The sequence below is a fragment of the Macaca fascicularis genome, chromosome 1 (genome assembly GCF_037993035.2).
Source record: "Macaca fascicularis isolate 582-1 chromosome 1, T2T-MFA8v1.1".
NCBI lineage: Eukaryota > Metazoa > Chordata > Mammalia > Primates > Cercopithecidae > Macaca > Macaca fascicularis.
Genome location: NC_088375.1, coordinates 84076902 through 84095455, shown reverse-complemented (window position 1 = coordinate 84095455; position 18554 = coordinate 84076902). Strand labels below are relative to the sequence as shown.

General features: G+C 45.0%; 1 protein-coding gene, 1 long non-coding RNA gene and 1 pseudogene across 3 annotated transcripts in view; 2 read left to right on the top strand and 1 right to left on the bottom strand.

Annotated features, from left to right (window-relative positions):
* Positions 1-251: 251 nt before the first annotated feature.
* Positions 252-10505, bottom strand: LOC135970272 (uncharacterized). Its single transcript, XR_010585919.1, has 2 exons — positions 10378-10505; positions 252-580 (listed from the first exon to the last, which is right to left on the bottom strand). It is a non-coding gene; the product is annotated as an uncharacterized lncRNA (long non-coding RNA).
* Positions 7993-10100, top strand: LOC135970270 (large ribosomal subunit protein eL34-like; annotated as a pseudogene).
* Positions 10506-10714: 209 nt separating the features above from the next.
* The window catches only part of ACBD3 (acyl-CoA binding domain containing 3), a 47287-nt gene continuing 39447 nt past the window's right edge, over positions 10715-18554 (top strand). For both annotated transcript variants that reach the window (XR_012433658.1, XM_005541008.4), the window contains exon 1: positions 10715-11066. Coding sequence is in view for 1 of the 2 variants with exons in the window: in XM_005541008.4 (XP_005541065.1) it covers positions 10781-11066 (286 nt within the window). In the remaining variant the exon portion in view is untranslated. The remainder of the gene's footprint in view (positions 11067-18554) is intronic.

The window sequence follows — 18554 nt, the reverse complement described above, 5'->3', positions numbered from 1 at the left end:
GCTGGTCTCGAACTCCTAACCTCAAGTGATCTGCCCGCCTTGGCCTCCCAAAGCGCTGGGATTACAGGTGTGAGCCACCACACCTGGCCTGTTATATTATTGTTGCTAGTATTATTTAACTTCGTGACACAGCTCTGTACTCATTTTTCTTCCTACGTTTTTTGGCTGCATACTCTTTGGTCTCCATAAAAGTTCATAATTTGTCTATAGAGAGAATAGAAAGATAATTCAGTCTTTCCTCCAGCACGGCTGACTGCACCTTGGCTTTTTTATTGATCATTTAGAAAAGTTTCATTCTCCACAGTATACTGCCTGGGGCAGACCTGCCCAGAGCCCCAGGTTTGCCCCAGCTCTGCAGCTCCCAGGCGGGGCCTCAGCGGCCTCCTCTTCCCCGCCAGCCCCATCCCATCTCTCTGACAGGAGGTGGAAACGGGACTGGCAGCCCTGAGCGGCTGGGGCAGCGCTACCATCTCCGGCCAGCAGGTGGGGCCGAAGGGCCCTGAAGCTTAAGCCTCGGTCTCTCAGCATCTTTTGATCTCGGAATCAGAGGTGTCCTTTCCCAAACTTTCACATCTTCTTGCTGTAATTGGAGGATATTTTTTCATATTAATTATCATTATTATTACTATATGAATGTTAGTTTGCAAGACAAGTGGAAGAACGTTCCCAACATTGTCAATGTTATGGGATTATGGGAGACTTGGTTTTTTTTTTTTTTTTTGAGTCTCGCTCTGTCTCCCAGGCTGGAGTGCAGTGGCCCGATCTCGGCTCACTACAACCTCCGCCTCCTGGGTTCAAGCGATTCTCCTGCCTCAGCCTCCTGAGTAGCTGGGACTACAGGCGTCCGCCATCACTCCCGGCTAATTTTTGTATTTTTAGTAGAGATGGGGGTTTCACCATGTTGCCCAGGCTGGTCTCGAACCCCTGATCTCAGGTGATCCGCCAGCCTTGGCCTCCCAAAGTGCTGGGATTACAGGCGTGAGCCACCGTGCCCGGCCAGATACTTGTTTTTTAAAAAACAAATTGCTGTAAATATTTGATTTTTCTTTTTTTTTTTTTTTTTTTTTTTGAGACGGATCCTTGCTCTGTCGCCCAGGCTGGAGTGCAGTGGCGTGATCTCAGTTCATTGCAACCTCTGCCTCCCGGGTTCAAGCAATTCTCCTGCCTCAGCCACCCAAGTAGCTGGGACTTCAAGCATGCACCACCATGACAGGCTAATTTTTGTATTTTTAGTAGTGACGGGGTTTCGCCATGTTGGCCAGGCTGGTCTCAAACTCCTGACCTCAAGTGATCTGCCCATCAGTATTTGATTTTTTTTGTTGTTAGAATCATCTTTACTTTTGGATCTGAAAAAAAATATGTATAATTTCATAATGGACAGTGGTCCTTAAGAGTGTTTTGGGGCTGTGCACAGTGGCTCATGTCTGTAATCCCAGCACTTTGGGAGACCGAAGTGGGTGGACTGCTTGAGCCCAGGAATTCGAGCCCAGCCTGGGTGACACAGCAAAATCCTGTCTCTACAAAAAATACAAAAAAATTTAGCCAGGCATGTGTGCCTGTGATCCCAGTTACCTGGGAGGCTGAGGTGGGAGAATCACCTGAGCCCAAGGAGGTCAAGGCTGCAATGAGCTGTGATTACACCACTGTACTCCAGCCTGGGCAACAGAGTGAGACCTTGTCTCAAAAAAAAAAAAAAAAAAAGTGTTTTGGACATGAAGACCAGAGAGAAATAATGATAGCAACTATAAAAACCATATCTTATCTATTTATCATATTTTAAAGTTTCTAGAGAATTTTCACAGAGATAAATTAACTCAGACCTATCAATATCATGTGATGAAACCAGGGCAGAAACAGTTTCTACATTTTACAGATAAAGACACAGAGGTCCAAAAAGTGGGTCTCAGATTGCCACAGTTAAATGTAATGGACTCCCATTCCCTCACCTACTCTGGATGGCTCTGCTGGCTCTACTGACAGAGCTGCTGATCTCCTCTTTCTTGTCATCTCCCTACCCTGCTCCTCTTCTGGATCTCATTATCTTCACCTGGACTGTAACGGGAGCCTCCATTCTGAGTTCCCTGCTACCAGCCTCTCCTTCATGACATTCCCTTGCATAAAATCCTTCACTGGCTCCCCACCATCTACAGGACCACTGCGGGCCAATCTTTCTAGGCCCTGCATACCTGGCCCCTGCCGGCCTCCCCTGGCTCATCTCCTGTCTCTCCGCCCTTGCAGTAAATGCTCCAGCCAGGGGTAACTAAACATGCCAGGCTCTCTTAGACCTCAGGGCATTAGCAGATGGTATTCCTTCTGCCTATCCGATTGTTTCCACATCCTTCAGATGTAAAGGAGCACGAGGACCAATCAAATAATTCTATCCTCTGTGGAAGCCATCTGCAAACCTTCCAGACAGTGTGCATTCCTCTTTCTTCTATCTTAGGGAGTCACGAATGCCTACAGTGTGCTGTAGACAGAATGTTTATCTCTTCCTAAAATGTGTATGTTGAAACCTAATCTCCAGTGTGTGTTGGTACAGGAGGTGGGGCCCTTGGGAGGTTATTCGGTCATGAGGGGAGAGCCCTCATGAATGTGATTAGAGCCCTTATAAAAGAGACCCCAGGTAAGAAAAAAATAAAATAAAATAAATAAAATAAAAGAGACCCCAGGCCACATATGGTGGCTCACAACTGTAATCCCAATACTTTGGGAGGCTGAGGCAGGTGGATCACTTGAGTTTAGGAGTTCAAGATGAGCTTGAGAAACCCCATCTTTACAAAAAAAATACAAAAAATAGCCAGGTGTGGTGGAGTGTGTCTGTAGTCTCAGCTATTTGGGAGGTTGAGGTGGGAGGATCACCTGAGCCTGGGATCTCACCTGAGTGAGATCATGCCACTGCACTCCAGCCTGGGTGACAGAATGAGACCCTGTCTCCAAAATAAAAGAGACCCCAGAGAGCTCCTTTGTCCCTTCTACTATGTGAGGACTCAGCCAGAGGACGGCCATCTATAACTAGGAAGCAGGACTTCACCAGACACTGAATCTGCTGGAGCCTTGATCTGGGACTTCTCAGCCTCTTCAATGGTGAGCAATACATTTCTGTTGTTTTTAAGCTACCCAGTAAATGGTATTTTGTTATAGCAATTCCAGCAGACTAAGACAGTGGTCAGGCAAGTAACAATATAAATCGATAGAGAGCTGTATAGGATGATAAACCAATTTTTTTTTTTTTTTTTTTTTTTTGAGACAGAGTTTTGTTCTTGTCGCCCAGGTTGGAATGCAGTGGTGCAATCTTGGCTCACTCCAACCTCCGCCTCCCACGTTCAAGTGATTCTCCTGCCTCAGCATCCTGAGTAGCTGGGACTACAGGCACACACCACCACACCTGGCTAATTTTTGTATTTTCAGTAGAGACAGGGTTTCGCCATGTTGGCCAGGCTGGTCTCGAACTCCTGACCTCAGGTGATCTGCCTGCCTTGGCCTCCCAAAGTGCTGGGATTATAGGTGTGAGCCACTGCGCCCAGCTGATAAACTGATTTTTATCATTTTATATAAAACCAAATATAGGTCCATGATAGATAGCATGGACAGTGTCTGTCACTATGGGCTGGGGGACTATTGAGAACTTGAGCGCACGTCTCTCCTGAAGAAGGCGTTCTCTACACAACTCCACCTCACTGTTGTCAAGCACCAATGTCAGGCCCACAGTTGCCAGATTTCTTAGTTTTTTAAGGTAAGTCATAAATCTGGATTTTTACATTAAAATTCCAGATTTTAAAATTCTAGCAACCAATTCAAATTTAAAGCATTATACGGGCTAATTCTTCCAAGCCAAATAAAAGATACTAGTGGGTAGGGTTTATCTTGGGAGCTCCAAGTGTGCAAACTCTCTTTTACATTGTAAGGGAATATTGTATAGAATAGTGGACAAAATTTACTAAAGGCTCAGTATGTGTCAGGGTAGTCCTTTTTGCTATGTTGCCCAGGCTGGAGTATAGTGGCACGATCATAGTTCACTATAACCTCAAATATCCACTTACCTCAGCCTCCTGAGTAGCTAGGACTACAGGTGTGCACCACCACATCTGGCTAATTTTTAAAATTTTTTGAAAAGACAGAGTCTTGCTGTGTTGCCCATGCTGGTCTCGAACTCCTGGCCTCAAGTGATCCTCCCACCTTGGCCTCCCAAAGTGCTGGGTTTATAGGTGTGAGCCACTGTGCCTAGCCTCAAACAGGTCCTTTTCTATCTGCTTTACACGTACAGTATTCATAGATTCAGTCCTCTCAACAGCCTAAGAGGGGGATAGTATTATTATTTCCATTTTATAAAGGAGGAAACAGAAGTAAAGTAACTGGCTCAAGGTCACGAGTTTGAGTTAGTAAGTAAAATTCCAGCACTGGAAGCCTGGCTCTAATTTGGTGCTTCTGCCACAGTCTCACCTACTGGACCATAAACACCTTGGGTATAGACACCACAGCGCTCACCTTTATATTCTAAAATACCTGGTATACAGCCAGGCATGGTGGCTCATACCTGTAATCCCTTTGGGAGGCCAAGGTGGGCAGATCACAAGGTCAGGAGTTCGAGACCAGCCTGGCCAAGATAGTGAAACCCCGTATCTACTAAAAATACAAAAATTAGCTGAGCATGGTGGTGCACACCTATAGTCCCAGCTACTCAAGAGGCTGAGGCAGGAGAATCGCTTGAACCTGGGAGGCGGAGGTTGTGGTGAGCCAAGATCATGCCACTGCACTCCAGCCTGGACAACAGAGCAAGATTCCGTCTCAAAAAAATAAAAATAAAAAATAAAATAAAATGAAACAAAATACTTGGTATACGAGGCACTCCTTACACGTATGTTGAGCTGAACTGATACTGTATGTAATAGTGTAATTACACCTTCATTCATTCACTCAATAAAACATTCTGAGTGCCTACTATGTTTCCTATCCTGTGCTAGGGACTGTAGAAGAGAGCAAAAGTCCTTTCTCTCTAAGTGCTTGCAGTCAGGAGTACAAAATAATTTTCACTACTAAAGGGTACTGCATTACTAAATAAGACTAACTGCAAAACTTTACTGAGTACTGATTATTAGTTCACCAGAAAAAGGAGGAAACAAAAAGTTGAACTCAGTCCCTATCTAGTGATCCATGATATTTACAGAAAAGATGAAAATATGTGGAGAGAACAAATGGAAAGTCTAAATTTCAGAAAGCATTTCAGAAATGGTAAACACTTCATCTGGAAAATTATTGAATGGAATGGAGCTTAAGAAATTCACACAGCAAAGTTGGCGGATTGGAAAGTATCCTTTTTTTGGCCGGGTGCGGTGGCTCATGCCTGGAATCCCAGCACTTTGGGAGGCCAAGGCAGGCAGATCACCTGAGATCAGGGGTTCGAGACCAGCCTGGGCAACATGGTGAAACCTCATCTCTACTAAAAATACAAAAATTAGCTGGGCATGGTGGTGCATTCCTGTAATCCCAGCTACTCAGGAGGCTGAGTCAAGAGAATTGCTTGAACCCTGGAGGTGGAGGTTGCAGAGAGCCAAGATTGCGCCACTGCACTCCAGCCTGGGCAACAGAGTGAGATTCCATCTCAAAAAAAAACTATCCTTTCTTTTTTTTTTTTTTTTTTAAATGAAAGCAAGTTTATTAAGAAAGTAAAGGAATAAAAGAACGGGTACACCATAGGCAGAACACCCAAAAGTATCCTCTTTTATAAAAGAACAGACATGGAAAAGATATTTGAAAGGTTTCAAAAATACACCTTTTTGATCAATCTGTGTGCCTCCTCACATATAAAAGACAGGGATATAGAAAAACAGGTAGTTGGCCAGGCACGGTGGCTCACGCCTGTAATCCCAGCACTTTGGGAGGCTGAGGTGGGCGGATCATGAGGTCAGGAGATCGAGACCATCCTGGTTAACACGGTGAAACCCCATTTCTACTAAAAATACAAAAAATTAGCCGGGCATGGTGGCAGGCACCTGTAGTCCCAGCTACTCAGAAGGCTGAGGTAGGAGAATGGCGTGAATCCGGGAGGCGGAGCTTGCAGTGAGCTGAGATCGCCCCACTGCACTCCAGCCTGGGCTACAGAGCGAGACTCTATCTCAAAAAAAAGAAAAAAGAAAAAAAAGAAAAACAGGTAGTTGCACTGAACTGTTTATGTAAGTTAGATTCTATTGTGACAAGTGCATTATAACAAAGATCTATTGAAAAGCCTTGGGGGAGGAATTACAAAACAGTAATTGATGTCTGTTATCTTATGGTAATGGTTATACAGTTATATGGCTGTGCCAAAACTCGTCATATTGTAAACTTTAATATTTGCAGTTTATTATACAACAATTACACTCAATAAAGCATGGGAAAAACACGTTTCCTAGCCTTGCTATTCAAAGTATGGTCTGTAGACAGCAGCATCGGCATCACCAGAAAGCTTATGAGAAGTGTATTCTCTCAGGCCTCCATCCATACCTACTGAGTCAGAATCTGCAGTTTAATAAGACATTCAGGTGAGCCTGTCTGGAATTCATCTCCCACAGTGAACTGTAAAGGGAAGTTATATTCTCTAATTATTTTATTTTTTAGAAACAGGGTCTCATTCTGTCGCCCAGGCTGGAGTGCAGTGACGCCATCAGGGCTTATTGCAGCCTTGACCTCCCAGGCTCAAGTGATCCCTTCACCTCAGCCTCCCAAGTAGTTGGACCCTAGGTGCATGCCACCACGCCCAGCTAATTTTTTATTTTTTGTAGAGACAGGGTCTTCCTATGCTGCCCAGGCTGTTCTCAAACTCCTGGGCTCAAACAATCCTTCTGCCTCAGCCTCCCAAAGTGCTGGGATTACAGGCATAATGCACTGTGCCAAACCCTAATGTTTTTAGTCATTAAGGGCAACCACCTACACAATGGCCCTTGACGGTTCTATAAGCAAGAGGTTCAGATGCTCGGTCTGGAGGATGTTTGGGTTTTTCAAGCATATTCAATATGTTAAGTTACAAAACAATAAAAAAGTCCATATAATTTTTTTAATGTATGTCTTTTTTTGAGACAGGGTCTCACTCCATCACCCAGGCTGGAGCGCAGTGGTGCGATCTCGGCTCACTGCAACCTCCACCTCTCAGGTTCAAGCAATTCTCCTGCTCAGCCTCCTGAGTAGCTGGGATTACAGGTGCCTACCACCACACCCGGCTAATTTTTGTATAAAAAGTCCACGTAATTAATTAATTAATTAGCACATTTTACCTACCTTCCTAGGTGTATTCTATAGGTTTTAATAATTATTGTATACTTTTTAAAATAACCTTTTTTTTTCTGATTACAAAAGAAATGCTTATTGTGAAAACTTGGAAAACAGAATCTATCATTTCATGAAGAAGGGTTGTATTTACCCTACTCATTATCATCCCAACGGTTACTGAATGTTAAAGGTAGGACACTGAGCTAAACACAAGGGAATATATTTATAACATTTTGAAGGTTAGGCACATAATATGCATATTTTTAAGCTAATGAAAGCTAAATATAAAGATCCAAGCTAAGCAGGAAGAACACAGACCTTAGAGCAGTAGAATTAGTTTTTAGTCCCCTACAGCTAGAAGTGGGTTTACCATAAAGTTAATGAAGCTCAAGCTTCAGGGCCCCTTGCTTACACAGGCCCCTCCCAAGGCCCTTAGAGTGGCCTTAGCAGTATACGCTTCTATAAGTTTTGAGAGTAGGATATTCAAGACCTCTGTCTTCATTTCTAACTTCCTTTCATCATCCTCCTCTGGTTAGGAGCTGCTGAAATGGCTATAGGCTTTGTGGGGGATTTGGCTAAGGAGACAATGAATAGGGATACATTTAATTTGGAGTTAGTGGCATGCATTTAAGTGGTTTGCAGTCACTTCTGCATGCTGTTAAATTTTTGTTCACCGTGGGTGTAGGAATGGCTTTTCGGAATATACCTACTGCCCATTATGTCAATTTAGCCAGCACCATGTCACAAAAGTGCAAGGCCAGAGGGGGAAGGAGTCCTATGTTGCCTGACACAGGAAGTACTTGGGTAGTGGAGGAGAAACAAGGTTTGAAAGAAAAGAAAGAGCTAGTAAAATTCTTCCATTGCTTTTCCTCCTCTGGGGACGTTGCCTATAGGCACACAGAATGGTCCAGCGTTTGACATACTGTTGTAGGCTTTCCTACAATACAGCTTCTAACAAAACTAGGCTGTCCTGAACCCCTGGTAATAGAATTGCTTACCTTTATACCAAGAAGGCTGGGAAAGCACCAAAATCTACTGTGGTGTGTACCCAAGCAGACTTCAAGGGGTTCGTGCTGTAAGACCCAAAGTTCTTATGAAATTGTCCAAAACAAGAAAAACCATCAGCAGGGCCTATGGTGGTTCCATATGTGTTATATGTGTTCGTGACTGGATCAAGCACGTTTTCCTTATCGAGGAAAAGAAAATCATTGTGAGAGTGTTGAAGGCTCAAGCACAGGGTCAGAAAGCTAAACAAAAAATGAAGGTTTTTTGAGTAATTAAAATTAGAAGACTTAAAAAAAAATGCTTCCAACCATCAGAAGTGAAAAATTATAAGGAGAGGGATCAATTTTCTCAAAGCCTAATCAAAATGAAGGTTCTCACTCACTGAGAATCTAAGTCATATCTGCAATTATAACTGCACCATACTTCTGTTTTTATGTGAATCATGCAAAAGGGAATAGATTAGAATCCCTATGTTTATGGGACATAAACTTATAGTTGTACTACAGTGAGTCTGTCTGTATGTGAAGTTATATGTCTTATTCACCATAATGGATCAGATCCTGTCTAAATGTAGCCTACAAATCTTGTCCTGAAAAAACTCTCTAGGGCTTCAGTAAAAACCACACACAAAATTGTCACTGAAGCAGCCAAACAGCCATAAAATCTCATAGCACATCTATGAAACTTGAGAGAGGTTTCCCAAACTGAACAATAGCCCTAAAAAAGTACATAACAATATCAGTAATGAGTTGTGATGCTGAAATAAACTTATAAACAATTATTAAGAAACAAATTTAATCAGCCATACTGGAGAAAAGACTGATCTTTCTCTTTTCTTTACAGAAAATTACAAAATAGGCCGGGCACGGTGGCTCTCACCTGTAATCCCAGCATTTTGGGAGGCTGAGGTGGGCAGATCACATGAGGTCAGCAGTTCGAAACCAGCCTGGCCAACATGGGGAAACCCTGACTTTACTAAATTTACAAAAATTAGCCGGGCGTGGTGGCGGGCACCTGTAATCCCAGCTACTCAGGAGGCTGAGGCAGGAGAGTTGCTTGAACCCAGGAGCAGAGGTTGCAGTGAACCGAGATTGTGCCACTGCACTCCAGCCTGAGTGGCACAGCAAGACTATTTCCAAAAAAAAAAAAAAAAAAAAAAAAAGTTACAAAATAATTGTTATAGGAAAAGGCAATCAAAAGTACGCAGCCAAAACAAAGGTGGGAAAAATGATCATAAATGGTGCTCCCAAAGTCTGGAAACACAGGTGAATATACATAATGTCGGGGGAGACTTCAATCTTTTAGAAAAAAATTGGTTTCCCGGCTCTCAGAAGCCCTGTAGAAGAATATCAGGCAGTCAATGAAAATATTACAGTTATGTGTGCAGTTTGTGGGTTTTGTTTACTTTTAAAATGTCATTTGTTATTTCTTTCTCTTTCTAAATATACATTCACTTTCCTACCCTTCTGCACATTTCAGGCTCCCCAACTCCCACTGGTCCCAAACTCCCCTCCCCCCGCATCCTTTCGGATCCCAGTTGCTCCAGGTGGGCGCGTGCTACCACCCCCACCGCTGGGTCATTTCAGTACCTCCTAATTTCACCTTAATGGATCAGATCCTGTCTGAATGTGGCATACAAATCTTGTCCTGAAAAAACTCTCTAGGGCTTCAGAGAATAACTGAAGGGGTGAATAAGCCATTTCAGTACCTCCTAACCAGAGGAGGATGATGAAGGGAAGTTAGAAACGAAGAGAGAGGTCTTGAATATCCTACTCTCAAAACTTACAGAAGCGTATACTGCTAAGGCCACTCTAAGGGCCTTGGGAGGGGCCACTGTAAGCAAGGGGCCCTGAAGCTTGAGCTTCATTAACTCTATGGTAACTTTTTGTACTCTTTCCTAATGAGGGTCCCCACAAATTGTATGAGCTGCGCTTCCTGCAAAACCAGGATCAGCCCCGTCTGCAACCTCAAAGTCACTGAATTTCTCTGCAGTCTCAGTTTCCCCTTTTTAAAAAATTGGGAATTTGCCCTGCATTTCCTTAGAGTTGCTGTGAAGGCCAAACGAGATTGTGGTGGGCAAAAGAGCTCTGCAAACCACGCAAACCCCTGCAAATGTGAAGGGTCTCTGACCTGGAGGGTTGGGTGCTGGCCAACCTCGTCAATCCTCCCTGCTCCGACCCCCGCGCTGGGATCCACTGACCCCGCCCCTGTTGGGCACTGACAGCCGCAGCACCGAACCGAGGGGTGGGGGTGGTAGCACCCGCCCACCTGGAGCAACTGGGATCCGAAAGGATGGGGGGGGTGGAGTGGAGGTCGGGACCAATGGGAGTTGGAGAGCCTGAAAGATAGTCGCGGAGCCGGGGCAACTGATGGTTCCGGAGGGGGCGGGGCACCAAGCCTCAGCCCCTCTCCCGGAGCCCTCCAGCCTCTTCAGCAGCGGAAGTTCCGGTATCGGTAAGCGGAGGTCAGAGGTCATCAGGAAGTCGATACGTGGCCGCCGCCTGTCCCCGCCGAGGAGGCGCAGCAGCCAGAGATGGCGGCGGTGCTGAACGCAGAGCGACTCGAGGTATCCGTCGACGGCCTCACGCTCAGCCCGGACCCGGAGGAGCGGCCCGGCGCGGAAGGCGCCCCGCTACTGCCGCCACCGCTGCCACCGCCCTCGCCACCCGGATCTGGTCGCGGCCCGGGCGCCTCAGGGGAGCAGCCCGAGCCCGGGGAGGCGGCGGCTGGGGGCGCGGCGGAGGAGGCGCGGCGGCTGGAGCAGCGCTGGGGCTTCGGCCTGGAGGAGTTGTACGGCCTGGCACTGCGCTTCTTCAAAGGTGAGCCGGCCCAGCCCCACCCCTGCCGCTTCTGCCCGGTCCCGGGAGCCCGGCACGGGCTGTGGTCTCCAGGGTGACTGGACCAGACTTACCCTCACCCACTCATACTGGGCCGTGGTGACTCAAGCGGGGTTCCCTCCTTGGGGGTACACCAAGTTTGTCACTACCTGCTTGGCCACTAGGTCACACCCCTGACGAGCCTGCAACCTTGGTTTAGCAGTCATGTCCCGCCTCCCAGAGGTTACTGGGGCATTTTACCTGATTTAGCTTCTGGGATTTCCAGGAGCCAGGGTGGAAGAATGGGCCCACTTTCTTCCAAAGGATCCCATTCTGGGATTGCCTTGTATTATTTTTTTTTTTACTGACTCTTTTCTTTTCCTGTTTCCCGTGGCTTGTCACATCAGGACCCGCCGATTTTTACCCTTAGTGGAAGAAATCTGTCAAGAGGTTCCGTATATAGCCTTTGCAGCCATTCTTGGGAACCATAAACTCGAATAGGACTTGATCCCCAGGCAGATTGATGTGGCAGAGAGGAAGTAAAATGTTAAGCTCATCATCCCCTCCGGCTTGTCAAACTCTTGAGGAGGGATGTCCACTATGTTCTAGTAACTTCTAGGTGGTTAAAATTTACATTGTAAGCAATGTGCAAGAGTGAATTCTCAGAGTAAGGCCTAACAGTACCTTCTGTGCTTTTCGCATGATTAATTGTTAAATGTCTCTTGTCTTAGAACAAGATTGTAGTGTGCGGGTTTTTTTTTTTTTTTTTTTTAATTGGGTGATTCACTTAGTCAAATAGTGGAGAGACCAATCACATGATTTTTGTCAGTGGGAAAACCTGATGAAAAGCCCGTTAGTTTGATTCTTTTTTTTTTTTTTTTTTTTTTTTTTGAGACGGAGTCTGGCTCTGTCGCCCAGGCTGGAGTGCAGTGGCTGGATCTCAGCTCACTGCAAGCTCCGCCTCCCGGGTTTGCGCCATTCTCCTGCCTCAGCCTCCCGAGTAGCTGGTACTACAGGCGCCCGCCACCTCGCCCGGCTAGTTTTTTGTATTTTTTTAGTAGAGACGGGGTTTCTCCGTGTTAGCCAGGATGGTCTCGATCTCCTGACCTCGTGATCCGCCCGTCTCGGCCTCCCAAAGTGCCGGGATTACAGGCTTGAGCCATCGCGCCCGGCCAGTTAGTTTGATTCTTAAAGATACTTAGTCTTTTAGGGCGAACGGACAGGGAGGGACATCAGCAAATGAGACTTTAAAAGTGGTTGCTAGGTTCCACGTACGTTCCAGAACAGCATATTTATGACACTTTCCCCTGAGGTGGTACCTTTTGGAGTACATACTTTACTAGCCGAAATTGAGTAGTTCAATGTAATGATATACACGGAAGTTGTTTTCTCTCAAAATAACTTTAATCATGCAAACTAGTGAAAGTTTTATAAATTCTCCAGAACATTTGATCATTTCACATTCAGTGACATATTCGTGGTCATTGCACAATGAGTAGCCCTCTGTGTACTAACTAGCTTGGGGAATTGGTAATGGCTAGTGGGTTTTGGATCATTTGACTTTTAGATCACTGGCTTGAATTTAGAGTTTGCTGTAGTGATGATATATTACCACTTTATAAAAATCAGATGGTTTCTGTACAACTCATATAGCTACATTCCACTTGAAATTTTTATTCTTGGAACTTATTTTTCAGTAAAGTATATTGTAGCAGAGAATAAGACTAAAAATGAACTTTTTGTTTCTGTTTTTGAGCTGGAGTCCTGCTCTGTTGCAGGACTGAGGGAGGCTGAGGCAGGAGAATCACTTGAAGCCGGGAGGCAGAGGTTGCAGTGAGCGAAGATGGCACCATTGTACTCCAACCTGGGTGACAAGAGCAAAATTCCGTCTAAAAACAAAAAAGAATCGCTTGAATCTGGGGGGCAGAGGTTGCAGTGACCCGAGATCATACCACTGTACTCCATCCTGGGCGACAAAGTGAAATTCTGTCTCAAAAAAAAAAAGATTAAAACACTATAACGTGTAGTACATTTAGCATTGTTTGGAGAGTCAGGAAGCTCTGGATTCTAGTTACCTTGTAAACTAGACAATTAACTTTTCCAGACTCAGTTTCATATGTATAAAGGGAGCTGGATTCGATGAAATATGATGTCTCAGATTTAAGATTCAGTGGTCTAAACCTAACAGATTATTTAGCATGTGTCTTGAGTGGTAGGAATCCTGGGGAAACTTAAAACTTGGGGCCTAGGTGTTAGTCACCTTAGAGAATAAAGCTACATTGATAGGTGTGGTTCACTCACTTCCTAAATTAAGTTCTCAAAGCAATATCCAGGTACTAAAAAGGAGAAATAGCTGCATAGCGATTAAAAGCTACCTTTCTGCATGGATCATTGGAGACTTAGTATATGAGACACTAACTGAAAAAAGAAAGGGAAGGATGTAAAAGCAGTCAGAAGAATTATGGAATGTGGAGTGAGCCAAGCAATGCTGCCTTTATTTTTTTGTTGTTTTTTTTGGTTTGTTTATTTTATTTTATTTTATTTTATTTTATTTTATTATTTTTTTTGAGATGGAGTCTCGCTCTGTGGCCCAGGCTGGAGTGCAGTGGCTAGATCTCAGCTCACTGCAAGCTCCGCCTCCCGGGTTTATGCCATTCTCCTGCCTCAGCCTCCCGAGTAGCTGGTACTACAGGCGCCCGCCACCTTGCCCGGCTACCACTAAAAATACAAAAAATTTTTTAGTAGAGACGGGGTTTCACCGTGTTAGCCAGGATGATCTCAATCTCCTGACCTCGTGATCCACTCGTTTCGAGCTCCCAAAGTGCTGAGATTACAGGCTTGAGGGTTTTTCTTTTTTAAACGGAGTTTCACTCTCGTTGCTCAGGCTGGAATGCAATGGTGCGATCTCTGCTCACTGCAACCTCCGCCTCGAGGGTTCAAGTAATTCTCCCACCTCAGCCTCCCAAGTAGCTGGGATCACAGGCATGCGCCACCACGCCCAGCTAATTTTGTATTTCTAATAGAGATGGGGTTTCTCCATGCTGGTCTTGAACTGCCGACCTCAGGTGATCTGCCTGCCTTGGCCTCCCAAAGTGTTGGGATTATAGGTGTGAGCCACCGCGCCTGGCACCTTTGTTTTAATGTGTGGATTTTTCTAGTGGAACACTTGGTGTTTTGTCAGTCTTGCAAGGACTTTTAATCACTGTTCTATGGTTTTGTACCAGTATCTCACAGGAATTAGAAATAACATTACATTTTCGGCAGGGTGCAGTGGCTCACGCCTGTAATCCCAGCACTTTGGGAGGTCGAGGCAGGCGGATCACAAGGTCAGGAAATCGAGACCACCCTGGCTAACACGGCGAAACCCCATCTCTACTAAAAATACAAAAAATTAGCTGGGCGTGGTGGTGGGCGCCTATAGTCCCAGCTACCCAGGAGGCTGAGGCAGGAGAATAGTGTGAACCTGGGAGGCGGAGCTTGCAGTGAGCTGAGATTGAGCCACTGCACTCCAGCCTGGGCAACAGAGTGAGACTCTGTCTCAAAAAAAAAAAGGAAAGAACATTACATTTTCTTTTCCACTGTGGAATAAATACGAATCTTGCAAGCATGGATATATTTTTCCATTGCAAATAGCTTGGATTGGAAATGACAAGCCCTATTTCTTTTTTTTTTTTTTTTTTTTTTTGAGACAGAGTCTCGCTCTGTCACCCAGTCTGGAGTGCAGTGGCCGGATCTCAGCTCACTGCAAGCTCCGCCTCCCGGGTTCACGCCATTCTCCTGCCTCAGCCTCCCGAGTAGCTGGGACTACAGGCGCCTGCCACCTCGCCCGGCTAAGTTTTTGTATTTTTAGTAGAGACGGGGTTTCACTGTGTTAGCCAGGATGGTCTCGATCTCCTGACCTCGTGATCCGCCCGTCTCGGCCTCCCAGAGTGCTGGGATTACAGGCTTGAGCCACCTCGCCCGGCGACAAGCCCTATTTCTTACTCCATCCTTGTCAGGGTGGTAATAGACCAGTGACTGAATCGATTATGTCAACTATTCTTAATTTTTTATGACAGTAAAAGTAAAATAGATGAAGATATGGGTAAATGTAAGTTAGCATTTTACCATCTAACTTTCAAACATTATTGACTCCTCAGTATGGATAGTTTTGTATTAGATTACAACTATAAATGAATAGTATATTCAGTTTTGCTTAGAGTCCAAAAGAGGAGTTAAGGACCCAGTGACAACTGCAATACAGTGTGGAGGACTGAGGGAGCAGATGCCATTCCAGGGTGGGGGAAGGCCAAGAGCCATGAAAGCCATGAAAAGGCAAAGCATGTGTGTTTGCAGAATGGAAAATAGAAAGCAATTTGATGGAGAGAGCTGGGAAGGTAACTGAGTTCAGATCTTGGATGGACTTGCATGCCATTGTAATTTTTTTTTTTTCTGAGATGGAGTCTCTGTCACCCAGGCTGGAATACAGTGGCATGATCTCTGCTCCCTGCAACCTCTGCCTCCTGGCTTCATGCAGTTCTCCTGCCTCAGCCTCCTGAGTAGCTGAGCTTACAGGCTTGTGCCACCACGCCCAGCTAATTTTTGTATTATTAATAGAGGTGGGTTTCACCATGTTGGCCAGTCTGGTCTTGAACTGACCCCAGTTGATCTGCCCGCCTCGGCCTTCCAAAGCGCTGGGATTACAGGCATGAACCACCGCGCCTGGCCATGTAAATATTAGTAGTTCGGCCTTTTTGTCAGTAAATGAGAAGATGAGGAACTGCTGGAGGTTTTTAAAGGGAGGAGCAAAGTTGCTTAAGTCTTTTTTTTTTTTTTTTTTTTTTTTAAGACAGTCTGGTTTTGTTATGCAGGCTAGAGGGCAGTGTCACGATCTTGGCTCACTGCAGCCTGTGTCTCCCAGGCTCAAGCCATCCTCCCACCTCATCCTCCTGTGTGGCTGGGACCACAGGCACAAGCCACCATGCGTGGCTAATTTCTGTAGAGACAGGGGTCTTGTTTTGTTGCCCAGGCTGGTCTTGAGCTCCTGAGCTCAAGTGATTCACCCGCCGTGGCCTCTCAAAGTGCTGGGATTACAGGTGTGAGCTGCCACACCCAGCCAGAGTTGCCCAGTTCTATTTTAGCAATGTTAAGCTAGGTTTTCTTATGTCCATGGGTTAAGGACCCACAGGAATCCAGTGGGTTCGTTTTATTGTAGCCTTTATACTTCTTGGATGGAGTTGACCTGGGGAATTGTATTTTGGTTTTTAGAGTTCTTTGGGGTGGACTTCTCCTTCTCTAATACTTTGTTACCCTATTACATTAAGCTGGTAGATTGTTTACATTAACTTAAAATTTCAGAGTAATAATTGTCAATAGTTGAGTAGATGTTTACTAAATCTCAGGTACGGTGCCACAAACTGTATATGCATTACTGTTTAATCCTCCAAGAGGCCTTCTGTAAGGGTATTAACCCCATTTCTGAGTTAAGGATCCTGCCTCAGGACCCTCAGTTATTTGGAAGGTAAGTCTTGGACTCGTTTTCTTTATGGAATAGTTAATTATACTAGCGTTGCTATTGATTATACCCAATTATATTACTGATAGCGGAGTATTTTATGTTGGGAGAGAATTATATTAATGAGCGCAATCAAATGGACAACTGAAATGGTTCCATTTCCTGTTGTCTTTAAACATAGGCAACTACAAGAGCATTTATAAATGGCTTCCTTAATGTTTTAAAATACTGTACAGCTGTAATTTATTCATTGGAAACATATATAATTAGCATGCCTCCTGGACTTAAGTGGTCTATCCTCAGATAATTTCAAGTTTGTTACTATGGAACATCTATTACATTTTTTTCCCCTTTTATTATCTTTACCTTTAGACATAAGTATGTAATACTGTAGGAGGATATATAGACCTAAGAGAGACAGATACAAGACAAAAACAATTATAGCCACCAGTTTCATGTTAAATTTGAGCTGAACCAAAACTTTCCTTTAACTGGATTCAGGGGTGTGTATGTGTTGTTTTTGTTTGTTTGTTTGTTTGCTTGCTTTGAGACGGAGTCTCACTCTGTCACCCAGGCTGGAGTGCAGTGGCGCGATCTCAGCTTGCTGCAACCTCCGCCTCCTGGGTTCAAGCAGTTCTCCTGCCTCAGCCTCCCAAGTAGCTGGGATTATAGGCACATGCCACTATACCCAGCTAATTTTTGTATTTTTAGTAGAGACGGGGTTTCACCATGTTAATCAGGCTGGTCTTGAACTCCTGACCTCAGGTAATCCACCTACCTCGGCCTCCCAAAGTGCTGGAATTACAGGCATGAGGCACTGTGCCCGGTGCGTATGTGTTTTTAATGTAAGTGATTTTAACATTTTCCTGAGGCTTGCCTTTATCACACATGCAGTGCACTAAAGTACACAAATACTAAGTGTGTAGCTTGATGAATTTTCACGAAGTGGACAGTGTAGCCAATGCCCGGGAGCAGATGTTTTATCAGTTAACTAATACAAGAGCTACTGTGAATCAGTATTTAGAAAGGTAAGCTCGGGCCAGGCGCGGTGGCTCAAGCCTGTAATCCCAGCACTTTGGGAGGCCAAGACGGGCGGATCACGAGGTCAGGAGATCGAGACCATCCTGGCTGACACGGTGAAACCCCGTCTCTACTAAAAAATACAAAAAACTAGCCGGGCGAGGTGGCGTGCGCCTATAGTCCCAGCTACTCGAGAGGCTGAGGCAGGAGACTGGCATAAACCCGGGAGGCGGAGCTTGCAGTGAGCTGAGATCCGGCCACTGCACTCTAGCCTGGGTGACACAGCGAGACTCCGTCTCAAAAAAAAAAAAAAAGAAAGGTAAGCTCAGGAGTCAACACTCTTTAGGGTGTGTTTTCTTTGCTTTGCCACTTAATTGTGTTAACTTTTTGTGCTTTGCTGTACTCAAAGGGTTGTTTTAGGAATTATAAGAAATTATATATATAAACTCTTAGCAGAATGCCTAGCTGTTGGTATTTTTGTGGCTGCTTATGTTATTGAAAAGGAGATACTTCTGAGAATTGATTATGGATGTTTTGAGTTAATGGAGGGAAAGTCTTGAAAGTTTTACTAAGCAGTTAGTACATGCTAGGCAATTCCCAGAGTATTTCCTACTCATTGATTCAGGAATACTGCATTGTATTATCCTTTTTTTTTTTTTTTTTTTTTTTTTTTGAGACGGAGTCTTGCTCTGTTGCCCACGCTGGAGTGCAATGGCCCTGTCTTGGCTCACTGCAACCTCCGCCTCCTGGGTTCAGACAATTCTCCTGCCTCAGCCTCCCGAGTAGCTAGGTCTACAGGCAGATGCCACACCACCCAGCTAATCTTTGTATTTTTAGTAGAGACAGGGTTTCACTATGTTAGCTAGGCTGGTCTTGAACTCCTGACTTTGTGATCTGCCCACCTCAGCCTCCCAAAGTGCTGGGATTACAAGTGTGAGGCACTGCGCCTGCCATGTTATCCTTTCTTATAGGTAGTA